A 15258-nucleotide genomic window follows, 5' to 3' on the forward strand; every position below is an offset into this window, starting at 1 on the left:
GACTCTCTATAATACCTTGCTCTGTCATCTTAAATGTGCATATATCAGGCAGGATTTAAGTTCCTTGAATATCAAGCAAGATTCACATACTGTAGTATCAGCATGTTGACATTTAACTGAGGTAGCCAGCAAGTTGTCATCGTATATTAGTGATGACAAAATGAAGGGAAAAGATGAGGTGCTAAAAAACACTAAAGGCAGCCAAAGCCAGTAGCATACACTATGTCTTTTTCTTTTTTAATTTTTTTGTTTTTATCGCCTCCATTTTCTCTTTTCACCCATCTCAAATGGAAGATACGTGCGAAGAAAGGTTCAACAATCCAGTTAAATCATAACATGACTTTGGATATTCAAGGGCAAATTTAAAAAAAGCCAACACCCGCCACCCCCAAAACCCAACCCTATCTTATATTTATAAAGGCAAAACCAGTGATGTGCACTTTAAGCACTGATACAACAACACAAAACTGACAGACTCTGCAAAACCCATTAACCAAAAGCATTCAATGAAAAAATCCCATCATCTTCCTACACATGTATAAGCACTCAAAATTGTATGCACATATATTTGCATGATCAGAAAATGGAGACTATATTAATGGAGGCTATTTCAAAATATGTCCCAACCCACATTATGTGAACATACGAAGGATCGCTTATTCTATTCATTTTATTTTCAAGTATTCAGAAAGTTAGAATGTTTGCTATTTTGCTTCAAAAATATTTTTCCTCCAAGTAGAAAGTACTGAATTCCCACAGAATGGCTTGAGGATTTTGAGTTTTCTAGCAGCACTGATTTTATACAATGAAAATATTTTCAAATAATTCACCTTGTAGCTTGTGATATCTGGTGTTAAAAATATCCACAAATTCCAAACATTTGGGGTAAAAAAAATCATACAGATTTTGAATTTTCCAGCAGATTTTTATGTCCCCATGTTACTGTTTTGTTTTAAACTTATTGGGTACAAACTTGTGAGAAAGAATAGTTACTGGTTTCATCTAAATACTTTAATTACCATCCATATTCAGGTAAAATTTTAAGTGTAAAAATTATCCAGTTATGACATACACTTTGGATTTCCACTTTTAAACAAATTGCTACTAAAAACCTAAGGGTTTTTTTTGCAGTGGTAAATTACTTTGATGTAGCTGCACTGATGCAAACCCCCCGTTTAAATGTGTTGCACGGGTACATAAAGTAGGGCTTACAACAGTGCAACTTACTTGACGTTCAAATACTGCTAATGTACACAAAACGTATGTGAAAAATTATTACTCAGCGCCGGTCACCAAAGTGTTGACTGTTCCTGGTTTCTTCATCTTGACCCTAATGGAAAGCCTTTTTTCCCAAAACTGAAAAGTAAAATAGTTGGAAATATATATCATTATACATAGTGCAGTTAAAGCAATACTGAAGTGTTTTTTCCTCTATTTGTGCAATATGAATTGTGTACAGCAGTAAAATTCACTGTGTTAACTGTAATGCTGTCTTTGGGTTTCTTCCTGCATAGACAGATATGAAAAACTATTGTTATTTAAAAATACTCTGACCCACCACAGTGAGAATTAAGCAATTTGATAAACTATATATTGAAGTGTCTTAATGCGTCAAGCTAATCTGAATTCTTTTTTGTTTTAAGTCCTGACATCACTTAAATAGAACTTCCCTTTCACAAACCACACATGAAGAGGTGTTTTATAACTAGCATTATCCTGCATTACATACAATTGCTCATTGAGTGTAAGCAGATGTAGGTAATTTATTACATCATAAATCTAACCTCTTCAATATTTAAGCGTATGTAACACACAAATTAAAAATTCCAGTTAAGCATCACCACATTTTAACCCCTCACATTTGCATAAAATAATTGATTATAAGCTATTAAATTGCAAAAACTGAAAGTTTATACAGGTGCTTTACTACGTCATACTGTGTCATGGGTCCCTTTGTTCAGCTTTCTACACAAACGTCTGAGTCATGGTTGTTTCCACTCATTATCTATTTAGTCTCTGCGTTATCACTTCTCGGTACATGATAGAGATGTATATCAGCAGCAGAAAGATGACAAAGAAATCATCTAAAAATCCCAGAATTCCAAAGAGGGCTTCAGGAAGAAAATCCAGAGGTGAAGCCAGATAGAGCAGAGCTCCTAGAAGGCAGAGGAATATTCTGATACGGAACATCCAGAAAAGGCCCCCTACAGTAAACATCTCCCTGAAAGCATGCCGCAGTAAAGTGGGTAAATCCATAATTCTTTCCATAATCTATGAACAAACAAAACAGAAATAATTAATCTTTGCAACATCATACAAAATGCCAACATAAATACTTCTTAAATGGGATTTTTTTTGTTTGTTTTTGTTTAAAGCACAACATTGATACTATCACATTCACCAGTTTTGGAATCCATTATGTCACATAACAAAGTTTATAGACCTGGTACTTGAAACCACAGTATAACAAATGCATGAAAGATTTTGACTGCCAAGACACCTATTGGGCAAGAAACACAGCAAAACTAGCATCAAAGAGGTTCTTAATTGACACAGAAGATAACTTATGATTCACCAAGTAGCAAGAGCAAGCAGTGGAGAAACTATTCTGGATCCATTTCTTACAGATAAGTAGTAACTGATTGAGGATATAACAATAATAGAGAAGTTTGGAATCAATCGTTACAAGTTATATTAGTTCAGTACAATAAAGAAAGGGGCTTGAACTCATTATAGCAAAGAGAAGGCTCACAGAATGCAGCGGTATATATTTAAGAAAAGGTAAATCAACAAAAACAGATTTCAGGAAAGCAGAATGCAATGGAAGAAAGTATGGAAAAATCTAAGAATATGGAAGAAAACTGGGAATTCCTATGAGATGCCATAATCAAGCTGCAACAGATTACATTTCCTCTGAAAAAGAATAATGCAATATACAAGCTGTGGCTAAATGTGGCTTTTCAAGGGACTGTTCAAGCTTTAAGATTAGAAAACAAAATAAATCCAGTCATGGCTCCTTCTTATTTTTTATTCCGTGGCTTCATCCACACTAATTAGCCATGGTTCAGTGGGAGCCATTTTTTAATTTTAGCACTGTTTCAATAATGGCTCCTTTCCCAAAACAGACAGAGCCACAGAATAGAAGACTAAAAGGAAACATGGACCGAACTTAAAAAAATACTTTAGAGAGTAAGGGTAGTCTTGTGATTAAGGCAATGGACTGTGTTCAACATCCACAGGCAGGATGTCTAGGTTCAATTCCTGGGTCCGCCACGGACTTCCTGTGTGACCTTGGGCAAGTCGTTGAGGGCCTAATCCAAAGCCCACTGAAGTTAATGGGAGTCTCTTAATTTCAATGGCCTTTGGACCAGGCTTTCAATCTCTGTACCTGTAAAATGGGGATAATTCTTCCTTTCTCTCATATTGTCAGGGTTGTCTATTTAGATTGTAAACTCTTTGGGGTAGGGTCCCTAGTAAGAAACAAATGAGATATGTGCAGGAAAGACCCCACTGAAATCACTGGGATTTGCCTGGGCACATCTCATTTGTAGAATCAGGGTCTGCGTTTACGAACCGTGCCTAGCAAGTGTGACAACAGTAGCTTGCAAGGTGCACATTCTAAAGTTCTTACAACTCTAATTATGACACTCAAGGTATGGCTACACTTGCAGCTGTACAGCGCTGGGAGTTAAACCTGTCTTCGTAGAGCTGAGTAGGGAAAGCGCTGCAGTCTGGCCACACTGACAGCTACCAGTGCACTGTTGTGGCCACATTTGCAGCATCTGCAGCGGCATTGGGAGCGGTGCATTATGGGCAGCTATCCCAGCGTTCAAGTGGCTGCAACGTGCTTTTCAAAAGGGTGGGGTGGAGTGTGACAGGGAGCGTGGGGGAGAGAGAGTGTGGATTTTTGGAGCCGACACTCTGTCAGCAGCTGCCTTGCAAGTTCCGACCCCCTCCCCCACCCCTCTCTCACTCACTGAAAGCAAACAGCAGCTGTTTTTCCTCCCTCACAGACCAGATAAACAGCCGCACTGAAACGGACCCCCCCTCCTCTGCCCGCCGCGCTGCTTCTCTCCTCAAGCCCCCTTCCTCCCCCTCTCTTCAAGTAAACACTAGCTGTGGGCATTCCAAAGGGAGCCCCCTGCCTCTGCTCATTCACAGCAAACAGTAGCTGTGTTTGTTTTTTTTGATAACCAGCTTCGGAGCCCGGACTTCACAACAAAACAAAGAGAGGCATCACAAGAAAACAAAGAGAATAATCTACACTTAAAAGGATTATGGGAAGCTTCCGGAGGTCAGTCACAGCGTACTAAGATTATTCCCTGTTTACACTGGCACCCCAGCGCTGCAGCAGCAGCGCTATATTCTTTATTCCTCTCAGGGAGGTGGAGTACAAGCAGCGCTGTAGCCACGGAGATACAGTGCTGTATGTGCCTTGCCAGTGTGGACGGGGAGTGAGTTACAGTGCTATAAAGCCACCACCAGCGCTGTAATTCTCAAGTGTAGCCAAGGCCTCAGTTATAGAAATAACACTCTCAGAGAGAAAAGTTTAAAAAACAAAATAGAGAAGGCACACAACTCATTAGGAAATCAAGGGAGTGTAGAACTTAAAATACATTTTCAAAAGAAAGGGAGCAATATCAACACAAAAAAACAAAGCTAAATTCTCCTGATCAGTTCACAGAATCATAGAATATCAGGGTTGGAAGGGACCTCAGGAGGTCATCTAGTCCAACCCCCTGCTCAAAGCAGGACCAATGCCCAGATTTTTACCCCAGTTGCCTAAATGGCCCCCCTCAAGGATTGAACTGACAACCCTGGGTTTAGCAGGCCAATGCTCAAACCAGTTCTGGGTCTTTATATACTGGGAGCAAAAAGGGAAATGTAAAGAAAAATAAGCCACATATTTCTTTACTTGTTAATTATGAACAAGTTAGGCGCTGAATCAGGAAAGCACATAAGTACACGTTTAACCACCCTTCCTGAATAAAGGATGCTCTTCTGAATCAGGGCTTTAATCAGTACCATGTCATTACAACAGAAATGCAAGGTTAAAGGAATAGTTAAAAATAAATGTTTTTATGCTTAAGATGCAGGAACTTGTATTTACTAAACAAAACTTGTGTAGTTCCCGTGAATTATAAACAGAAAATAAACACCTACAAGAAAATCACACAGTATAAAACAGCGTTAGTCTTTTGCTAGTTTATTGACTCTCCACGCATCCACAACCTTACTTACAGATCTGGGCTGTCCTGAGAATCTCCGGTTGTAATCATTAACATCTTGAAGCACTTGTGCTGCATCCTGCTGATCTTCACCAAAGAGTGGTAAAAACAATGTTACCTGTGCACAACAGCAAGAAGTCACTTCATGCCTGACAGTTCTTACGAATATGAAATTGCAAATTCATAAATGAAACAATAGTAATTCAGTGCTAAACCTCATTCTTTAAGTACAATTCATTACTGTAGACCAAACTTGGTACAACTTTAGATATATATGGCCTTGTTTCTAAGTATTAACCTAAAAGCCAGTATTTAATATTTGCCCTGTATTTACTTAGATACAGCTCCCAAGTCTTTAAAAATTAACACTTTAAGATACTATAAAAAGGATATAGAAAGCTATTTTCAAGAATATTTTACTAAGGACAAAGTACAAGAACTCAGTCTTTGAAGTAGATCAGAGGTAAAGTTTTCAAAATTGCATAAGTGACTTAGGAACTCAAGTCCCATTTTCAGAGGTGACTTAGGCATTTAGATGCTTGGGGGTTTTAAAACTTTCATCCCAAAAATCAGACAAATGCTTCTGTCATCATTACTGATGATCTTGCATTGAAGCATAAAAGCAACAAAGTTTGAGCTCGTATATCCACTTACAGCACAGTGGCTGAGTGCCTTCACCAACCCTGTTCCTCCAAAGTGCACCAGCCTAGGGGGAGTCCGCTGCCACCTGCTTCGTGATCATGGCAATGCTCAGAGTGAGTCTCCAAGCCCTATCTCATTAAGGTTCCCCTTGACTGGAAAGCTGGTGGCGACAATGGGAAGCTTTGAGGGTAAGGTGATTAAACTGGAGAAAAAGTGGGCAGGACAAGAAAAAAGGACAGTCTTGGCTTTTGCAATAGTAATGAATGGAGGATTCTCCTCCTACAGAAAAATATAGTTTGGGGAATTAATTCTGCTACAAATATCTAAAACTACACAATATAACATACATACGCATGTGTACATTTTATCTATATACAGAAAACTATTGTAATTTTACCCATATGTGGTGATGATATTCATGTGATAAACTGCAGAACCTTATGCTAAAGTGTATCACATTGCTTTGCAATTTTTCATCTTTGAAACCTTACCTTGTACTCTGCCACTAATCCATCGAGCAGTTGGAAACACCTACTTCCCCTCCTTTTTTTAAAACAGCAACTTGCCAAAGGACCGTTTGCTCCCCTGCTCCCCAAATGAAATCCTCCTTCCACTGCATAGGCTGAGCAACACTCAGTCCCAGATCAATGACAGGCTTAAGGGCCAGTGCCAGTCCTCAAATCCTCCCAGCAGGCCAATAACGTCACTCATGCCACCCAAAACCGACCCCCAAAACTCCGCCCCCAACCTGCCTAAGGCTCTGGGAGTTTGGGCTGGAGAGGAGGTCTGGACTGAGAACTGGTTAAAAGACATGGAACAAAGGGTAGGAATAAATGGTAAATTTTCAGAATGGAGGGGGTAACTAGTGGTGTTCCCCAAGGGTCAGTCCTAGGACCAATCCTATTCAACTTATTCATAAATGATCTGGAGAAAGGGGTAAACAGTGAGGTGGCAAAGTTTTCAGATGATACTAAACTGCTCAAGTAGTTAAGACCAAAGCAGACTGTGAAGAACTTCAAAAAGATCTCACAAAAGTAAGTGATTGGGCAACAAAATGGCAAATGAAATTTAATGTAGATAAGTGTAAAGTATTGCACATTGGGAAAAATAACCCCAACTATACATACAATATGATGGGGGCTAATTTAGCTACAACTAATCAGGAAAGAGATCTTGGAGTCATCGTGGATAGTTCTCTGAAGACATCCATGAAGTGTGCAGCGGCCATTAAAAAAGCAAACAGGATGTTAGGAAAACAACAAGGATTCCGGTGGCACCTTAAAGACTAACAGATTTATTCGGGCATAAGATTTCGGGGTAAAAAACCTCACTTCTTCAGATGCATGGAGTGAAAATTACAGATGCAGGCATTATATAATGACACATGAAGAGAAAGGAGTTACCTCACAAGTGGAGAACCAGTGTTGACAGGGCCAATTCAATCAGGGTGGATGTAGTCCACTCCCAATAATAGATGAGGTGGTGTCAATTCCAGGAGAGACAAAGCTGCTTCTGTAATGAGCCAGCCACTCCCAGTCCCTATTCAAGCCCAAATTAATGGTGTTAAATTTGCAAATGAATTTTAGTTTGGCTGTTTCTTTTTGAAGTCTGTTTCTGAAGTTTTTTTGTTCAAGTATGGCTACTTTTAAATCTGTTATAGAATGTCCAGGGAGATGGAAGTGTTCTCCTCCTGGCTTTTGTATGTTACCATTCCTGATGTCCGATTGTGTCCGTTTATTCTTTTTTGTAGAGACTGTCCAGTTTGGCCAATGTACATGGCAGAGGGGCATGGCTGGCACATGATGGCATATATCACATTAGTAGACGTGCAGGTGAATGAGCCCTTGATGGTGTGGCTGATGTGGTTGAGTCTCTCTGGGGCACCTGGCATTGGCCATTGTCAGTAGCCACTGGATGGACCTTTTGTCTGACCCAGTATGGCCATTCTTATGTTCTTATGGGGTAGGGGATTGGGGTGCAGGCTCTGGGAGGGAGTTTGGGTGCAGAAAGGGTGAGAAGTGGGGCTCTGGGAGGGAGTTTGGGGGTGGGAGGGGGTATGTGAGGAAGGGGTGCAGGCTCTGGGAGGGAGTTTGGGTGCTGGGTGCAGGCTCTGGGCTGGGGCAGGGGTGGGGGTGGTTTGCAGGCTCTGGGAGGGAGTTTGGGGGCAGGGTGTGTGTGTGGGAAAGGGGTGCAGCTTCTGGAAGGGAGTTTGGGTGGTGGGTGTGTGTGTGTGTGGGGGTGCAGACTCTGGGAGGGAGTTTGGGGGTGGGAGGGGGTATGTGAGGAAGGGGTGCAGGCTCTGGGAGGGAGTTTGGGTGTGGGGGGTGTGGGGGGGGGGGTGCAGGCTCTGGGTGGGAGGTTGGGGGTGGGAGTGGGAATGTGAGGAAGGGGTGCAGGCTCTGGGAGGGAGTTTGGGGGTGGGAGGGGGTATGTGAGGAAGGGGTGCAGGCTCTGGGAGGGAGTTTGGGTGTTGGGGGTGTGTGTGGGGGGGTGCAGGCTCTGGGAGGGAGTTTGGGAGTGGGAGGGGTATAGGGAAGGGGTGCAGGCTTCGGGAGGGAGTTTGGGGTGGGGGGTCAGAGGGTGGGACAGAATGGGGAGCCTCCGTGCGCTGCTGCCCCCAGGCACCGTCCCCGCAGCTTCCCATTAGCCACAGGGGCACTTGGGGTGGGGGCAGCACGTGGAGGCACAGCCCCACCCCGCCCCGGGGGCTGCAGGGAGGGGCCAGTAGACACACGGAGTGAGAAGGCAGACGCCGGTCAGCTCTGCTGCACTGCTGGGGCCCCAGGCTTTAAATCACCTGGGGGGCGGGGGAGCTCCTGGGGGTGGCAGGTGGGGCCAAGGGAGAGACCCAGCCCCAAAACTGCTGGAGCCCTGCAGGCCACATTGGGGAGGTTTGCGGGCCACAAATGGCCCACGGGCCGTGAGTTTCAGATCCCTGCTTAAGATGAAATAGATCATCACTTTCCATGGCTAGATATGGGTGCTTTAGTCCATTGGAAAGAGAAGTATACAGGATAATCCTGGCCCTTTGAGCTATAAAAGAGGATGCCTGGGGAAGAAAGAGATCTGGTGAGAGAGCTCTCTGCAGCCCTCCCTGGAACAAGGGAGGAATTATCAGGGAGCCAGTGGAGGGGTTAGCCAGTGCCAGGAGGCTGAAAAGGGTGGAGACCTGGGAAGACTGGCTGACTGACCTTCCTGAGATGAAGGGCCAGAGCCAGGAGACTGATTATGGCTCTGGGAGAAGGCTGAAGGCAGAAAAGCAGCAAGAGGGGTTAGCTGGCTGGTAACCCCAAGTCAGAGGCAGGGCTAGAGGTGCCTGAAGGCCAGGGAACAGCAGAAGGAGTTGCCTCTAAGCCAGAGTGCCATAGCCAAGGGCCAGAGAGGGCTGATGGTGGGGGAGCGCCAGAGAAGCTTATCTACTGTAATCTCCAGAGGTGGAGAGCTGGACCCACAGGAAGTGTGAGATGGCCAGCAGGAGTGAGGGATGCTCTCCTGGTAAAGACCATCTCTCAGCAGTCAGGCTGTGAGGGTTCCCACTGGGAAGAGCAGGGTTGCACTCCAGCTGGAAAGGCAGGAGTGGCTGTCCAGAGACAAAACAGGACAGTGTCTGGATATGGCTGAAGATGCCGTGGTGTGGTACATGGGGCATCAGGAGATGAGATGTCGGGTGATCATAATGATTATGTGCACTGGGAATAATGAATGGATTTTATTTTGCACATGGTTTAATAAATCAATCAATCCCAAGGAGGGGTGTTATTGAGAGAGAAGAGCCTTAGAAGTGAAGTTATTTCGTTACCTGAGAGGGGAAACTGAGGCAGGGCACACATGCCATGGCTTGCATGGGGGGTGGGCACTCTAGGTGGAGCTGCTCTATGATAAGGAGATTCCCAGGTTTTGTGACGTAATGTAATACTTGCTACTAGCCCTGGAAGGGCTCAGGATACTGGATCTTAAAACAGTCAAATGGGAAATCATTTTTAGGGCACTGTTAGAGGTTTTTAAAAACAAATCTGTTAAAATCTTCCAGTCCTGGCCTCGTACTCAGGAAACTTGGGGATTCAATTCCTGCCCTGCCACAGACCTCCTATGTGACCTTCAGCAAGCCTTTGTGCTTTAGCTCCCCACATGTGAAGTGAGGATCTCATCACTTCCCAAACACAGGGGTGAGGATAAATACCTCAGTATTTGGGAAGCACTGAAACACTAATAAGATAAATAATTGGACTCATGGTAATGGAGGCATTTTGGCTTAACAGGTGAAGGAATACAACAAATACTCAAAATAATACTTGAAAACTTCTCTAAAATATTTCTGACAATTTTTGTGAAAAGTATGCACCCTAAACAGAATACATAGTGAAACGCTGTAAAGATTTTACTGGCACTGGTTTGGGATGACCCATATAACTCACTCGTAGCTCATGAGTAGTGCAGCCATCTCAAACTCAGGATGTTAAAAAATACCACAGCATCATGTCTGTAATAATGAAAGGCCCTGAACTTTTAAACACTTTATAAGCCTAACTTTAAGTATGCAATATAACCCTAACCATTTAAAATCATGAGTCAGACCATCCAAAAATCGTGAGATTAAAAAAAAAAAAAAAAAAAAAGCATTAGACTTGTGTTGCTTTTTTAAAATTTGCTTTCTTGTTTTTGAGCCTTTGGAGGAAGCATTTGCCACCAAAAATATAAGTGATCATTTCATGTTCAAAATTCAAACTTAAAGCACATGCAGAAATGCAGACCTCCCCGCTGGTTGCTCAGAAAGACACTCTGCTAACCCTTTCCAATCTCTTGGGTGGTGGTGTGGATGTGTGTCTAGCTGACAGAAGACTTTCACTTCCCCCCTACCTTATTGCTATCCTGTCTGTCTCTCCTCCGTTCCCCTTATAGCTATTCTGCCTCCTCGCCCCCCCACCCCCTTCCTGGTCTCCCTCTCACTTCCCTACTAAGACTCTTGTCCCACTCACATTCTCCCTCCACACTCCCCACCACCAGTTCTTCTGTCCCTCACTTGCCTGCCTATATCCCTCCCCTTCCCCTTATAGAGTCTTACCATTCATACTTTCCCTCTCTGCCATCCCTTACTTAGTTTTAGAGATAAGCATGAGCATGCATGTTTTCAGAATCCAGGCCTAAATTTAGAATCAGAACTATTGGGTCTTTGATGATATGAAGTGTTACCGTTTGTCTGCAGATTGGGCAACGGATAGCACCGAGCCACGAGCCATACCTCCAGTACGCAATAATGCAGGCACCTAATGGAGGTAAATATCAAAAGCTGTAATGATTTAAATTTTAGATTGTTAGACATTTTTGATTTAAAACAATTATTTCAGCAAGAAAAACGGTAATATAATATTAAAATATTAGGCTCAAGTATTTTAGGCATAACTGGCTGTTTTTATATATTATTAACTTCAGAAACTAAAACCAAATGTATCCAAATTCCAAATTCAATTAATAAATTCTGATCCAATTCAATTTCAACATTAACTTCAATAGCAGGGTGGACAAACAAATAAAAAAATTGAGTTTATATTTTAAAAATAAACCTGTTTAAAATTAAATTTGAAATTGACAACTCCAAACTTTTAAAAATCATTTAAAACAAACATAAAAATAATATTAAGCAGTACGTTTGCTGCCACTTTTTGAAGAAAGTAAAACCACAGAACTGTGGAAGTCACTGGCTAAGCCGCGTGGGCGAAGTGCCGGCCCGCCAGCTATTTTAAGCCGACCCTTGAGCTCCGCTCCGGTGCTCTCCCGGAAGCTGTAGCAGTGCTTTAATGTGGCTGTGTAGTCGCGGCCCTGTCGCTAGGAGACAGCTCTCCCAGTACTGTAAAAACAAACAAACAAAAAAAAAACCCCCACCTCCACGAGGGGAGTAGCTCCCAGTGCTGGTGCACTGTCTACACTGTCACTTTAAATCGCTGAAACTTGCATCGCTCGGGGGGTGTTTTTTCACACCCTTGAGAAAGTTTCAGTGCTGTAAAGCAGCAGTGTAGACAAGGCCTTAGTGTAAAGGCTATGGTTAACTGAAAATCAACATGTTTTATTATCGGGGGTAGCCATGTTAGTCTGTATCCACAAAAACAATAAGGAGTCCGGTGGCACCTTAAAGAGTAATAGATTTATTTGGGCATAAGCTTTCATGGGTAAAAAACGCACTTCTTCAGATGCATGGAGTGAAAATTACAGATGCAGGCATTATTATACTGACACATGAAGAGAAGGGAGTTACCTCACAAGTTTTAATAGCTAACAACCAATGAAAATCAGCTTTTCTTTAGGAAAATAACTAAAAAGTACAAATGCAGAACACAATTAGTATAGACAGTAAAGGTTTTCAGCTTACTGATTTGAATTATGATTAAACAGGGTCATTGAAATTGCACTGACTTAAATCAATCCATCCTGGTCAAGAGCATATCTCTTAATTGAGAAGTCAAAAAGCTTCTGCATCATTGTAATTGGAAAATGATTAGTTTTAAAAGCCTTTACCAAGATAAAGTTTAGCTGGGAAAACTACAGTTTACAAAACTGTCACCTCAGCGCCTCGTTTTATTTTAAAAAATGTTTTCAGTTAATTCTGTTTTTCCCAAGTTTAGAAACTTTAAGGATACAGAGTCAAATATATTTGCAGATGAGTGGAAATTTTGATTTCAAATCTGGTAGCAAAGAAAAAAATACTTTAGAATGTAATTTTAGACACTGCTTGTCATTGTTTTTGCTGATATAGACTAACATGGCTACTGCTCTGAAACCTATTACCAGATACTTTCTCAAGAAGTTATACATAAAGTTATTTGTTTTTAATAGTGTTATTCTACAAAAAACAGTTTTTCTCTTCAGATCAAGTTAAGGATACTTTAGGAATGGTTACTCACCCTGTATAGTAACTGTGGTTCTTCGAGACGTGTCCCCCTATGGTGCTCCACTGGAGGTGCGCTAGTGCACCCTGTGCCTTTGATCAGAGATTTCTCATAGCAGTGTCTGTTTGGCCCGCGCATGTGTGCTACTCAGCCCCGTGCCCTGTGCCATTGTTATATAGCACTGGGTGGGTGAACCGCCCTCAGTTCCTTCTCTACCACCAAGCGCCACAGCAGAGAACTCCAAAGTAGAGGGGAAGGAGGGCTGGTACTGGAGCACTTATAAGGATACAAATCTTGAAGAACCTCAGTTACTGCATACTGAGAATAATCATTTTTTCTTCTTCCAATAGTGTCCCTATGGGTGCTCCACTCTAGGTGACTGCCAACCACTCTAGGTGACTGCCAAGCAGTTCCCTCTAAGGCAGCATTGGGCGAGGGGCTTCACAGTCAAATTTAGCACAGAAGAAAGTACAGCTGAGCCAAACAGTATTAGAAGCAGAGTTGTAAGTTACTGTGTAGTGTTCGGCAAATATATGTATAGACACCCAAGTAGCAGCCTTACATATTTCAATAATGGGCACGTTTTTGAGGAATGCTGCAGAGATGGAAATGGACCTTGAGTGAGTACCTATGTTCAAAGTGTTTGAATATTACAAGATTTGTAGCAAGAATTACTGCAGCCAGATAGCTACTTAGAAAGTCTTTGACTACAAACTGAAGACTGTTTTGATCTATCTGCAAGTGAGACAAACAATTTGAGGGTCTTTCTGAAGGGTTTAGTCCTAACCAGACAGAAGGCCTGACATCAAGGGTGTGCAACAATGCTTCTTGATTATCTAGGTGAGGTTCAGGGTGGAAAACTGGCAGGTGAATGGATTGGTTAATATGGAACTTGGAAGAAACTTTAGGTAAAAAATTTTGGATGGGGTCACAGCATGACATTGTCTTTAAAAAATACTGTGAAAGGGGGGGAATGTCATAAGGGCCCCTATTTCCCAAACCCATTGCACTGATGTGATGGCTTTCAGGAATGCCACTTTCCTTGATAAATGGAGCTGTGAGCAGGTAGCCATCGGTTCAAACAGTGGTCTTGAAAGGCATTTAAGGACCAGGTGGAGGTCCCAAACAGGAGCAGGGTGTTTGACTGGCAGATAGAGATTTCCTAGTCCCCGGATAAATCTTGCTGTCGTGGGATGGGGAAAAATGGAATAACCCTGTATTGGAGAGTGGAAAGCCATGATGGCGACCAGATGGGCTCTAATAGAGCTCAGCAATAGTTCCAAACTTTTTAGTTTTAGGATCTAGTCCAATAAATCTAGCAGCGATGAGGTCATTGGTGGAATATGTCTATGGTCACACCAAGAAAGAAATCTTGTCCATTTCTGAAAGTATGTGTAGCAGGCAGACTCTTTCCTGCAGTGTTATAGAATTCTTTTTACTTCCTCTGAGCAGGTTGCCTCTAGTCCCATGAACCATGGGCCAACCACGCTTTGAGACAAAGGACTGCAAGACGGGGTAAAGGATCATCCTGCCTTCCTGGGAGAGGAGATGAGGAGCAGCATGGAGAGTGATCGGAGAGCAAATGCCAGCTGTATCAGGCTAGGAAAACATGTTCGTCTAGGACAGGCTGGAACTATTAGGATGACTCTGGTTTTGTCTTTTTTTTTTTACTTTGAGGAGAACTAGCAGAATTGGTGAGAATACGTACAAGAGAGTCAACGATCAATGAAGGTGAAAAATGCCTAAAGAGATCTGTGACCCAGTTTGCCTCTTGAGCACCGCAAGCCAGCTGATTGCTGCAGGCAGGAGGCAGGGGAAGCCTGCGCGCTGAGTCCTCGCTCCTCCCCCTCCCTCCTGAACACCGCAAGCCAGCTGATCACTGCGGGCAGGAGGCGGGGGGAGGAGAGGGAAGGCGCTGATACGTGGGGTGTGCTGGTGGGTGGGAGGCACTGGGGGGGCACGGGGTGTAGGGGAGCTGATGGGGGGCTGCCGGCTGTGGACAAAGCAGGCAGCCAAACGACATTATAGCAAAGCATTGCACAACTTTAAACGGAGCATGTTCTGTAATTGAGCAGGGACATAAGATTGAAAACGTTAAGTGAGAGGGCATTAAGTGGGGAGTTACTGTACTGGCTGCCATGTGCCCTAACAACTGAAAACAGTTCTTGATCAGGGGGCTTGATCAGTATGGGGGCTGAGTTGAATTGTACTGGCTTTTTTGGAAAGGGACACAAACCTATCCAGAGGAATGTAGACTCTTGCTGCTACTGAATCAAGATAAGCTCCTATAAATTTTAAGTTTTGCACAGTGGTCAAAATGGATTTTTGAACGTTCAATTGCAGGCCCGACTTGAAGAGATCTATAACCTCAGAAGTCGGGGCAGATGACAAGCCAAAAAGGAGCACCTGGTACAGAAGGGCTTCGTTCACAGACAAAGCTATGTGGGCAGATGAGGGCGAACGAAGGATACCAAGCACCATATGATGAGGTTCTTTAACTTCCTCGA

General features: G+C 43.0%; 1 protein-coding gene across 3 annotated transcripts in view; it reads right to left on the reverse strand.

The window, feature by feature from the left end:
* Window positions 1-654: 654 nt before the first annotated feature.
* The window catches only part of LOC123357012 (E3 ubiquitin-protein ligase RNF170-like), a 36521-nt gene continuing 21917 nt past the window's right edge, over window positions 655-15258 (reverse strand). For all 3 annotated transcript variants that reach the window (XM_045000270.1, XM_045000268.1, XM_045000269.1), the window contains 3 exons: window positions 11061-11134; window positions 5242-5346; window positions 655-2271 (listed from right to left, as the gene is read on the reverse strand). In XM_045000270.1, the coding sequence (XP_044856205.1) occupies window positions 2002-2271; window positions 5242-5346; window positions 11061-11134 (449 nt within the window). In that variant the 3' untranslated portion in view covers window positions 655-2001. The remainder of the gene's footprint in view (window positions 2272-5241; window positions 5347-11060; window positions 11135-15258) is intronic.

Source organism: Mauremys mutica, unplaced genomic scaffold (genome assembly GCF_020497125.1).
Source record: "Mauremys mutica isolate MM-2020 ecotype Southern unplaced genomic scaffold, ASM2049712v1 000202F_np12_subseq_1:126871_obj, whole genome shotgun sequence".
Classification (NCBI taxonomy): domain Eukaryota; kingdom Metazoa; phylum Chordata; order Testudines; family Geoemydidae; genus Mauremys; species Mauremys mutica.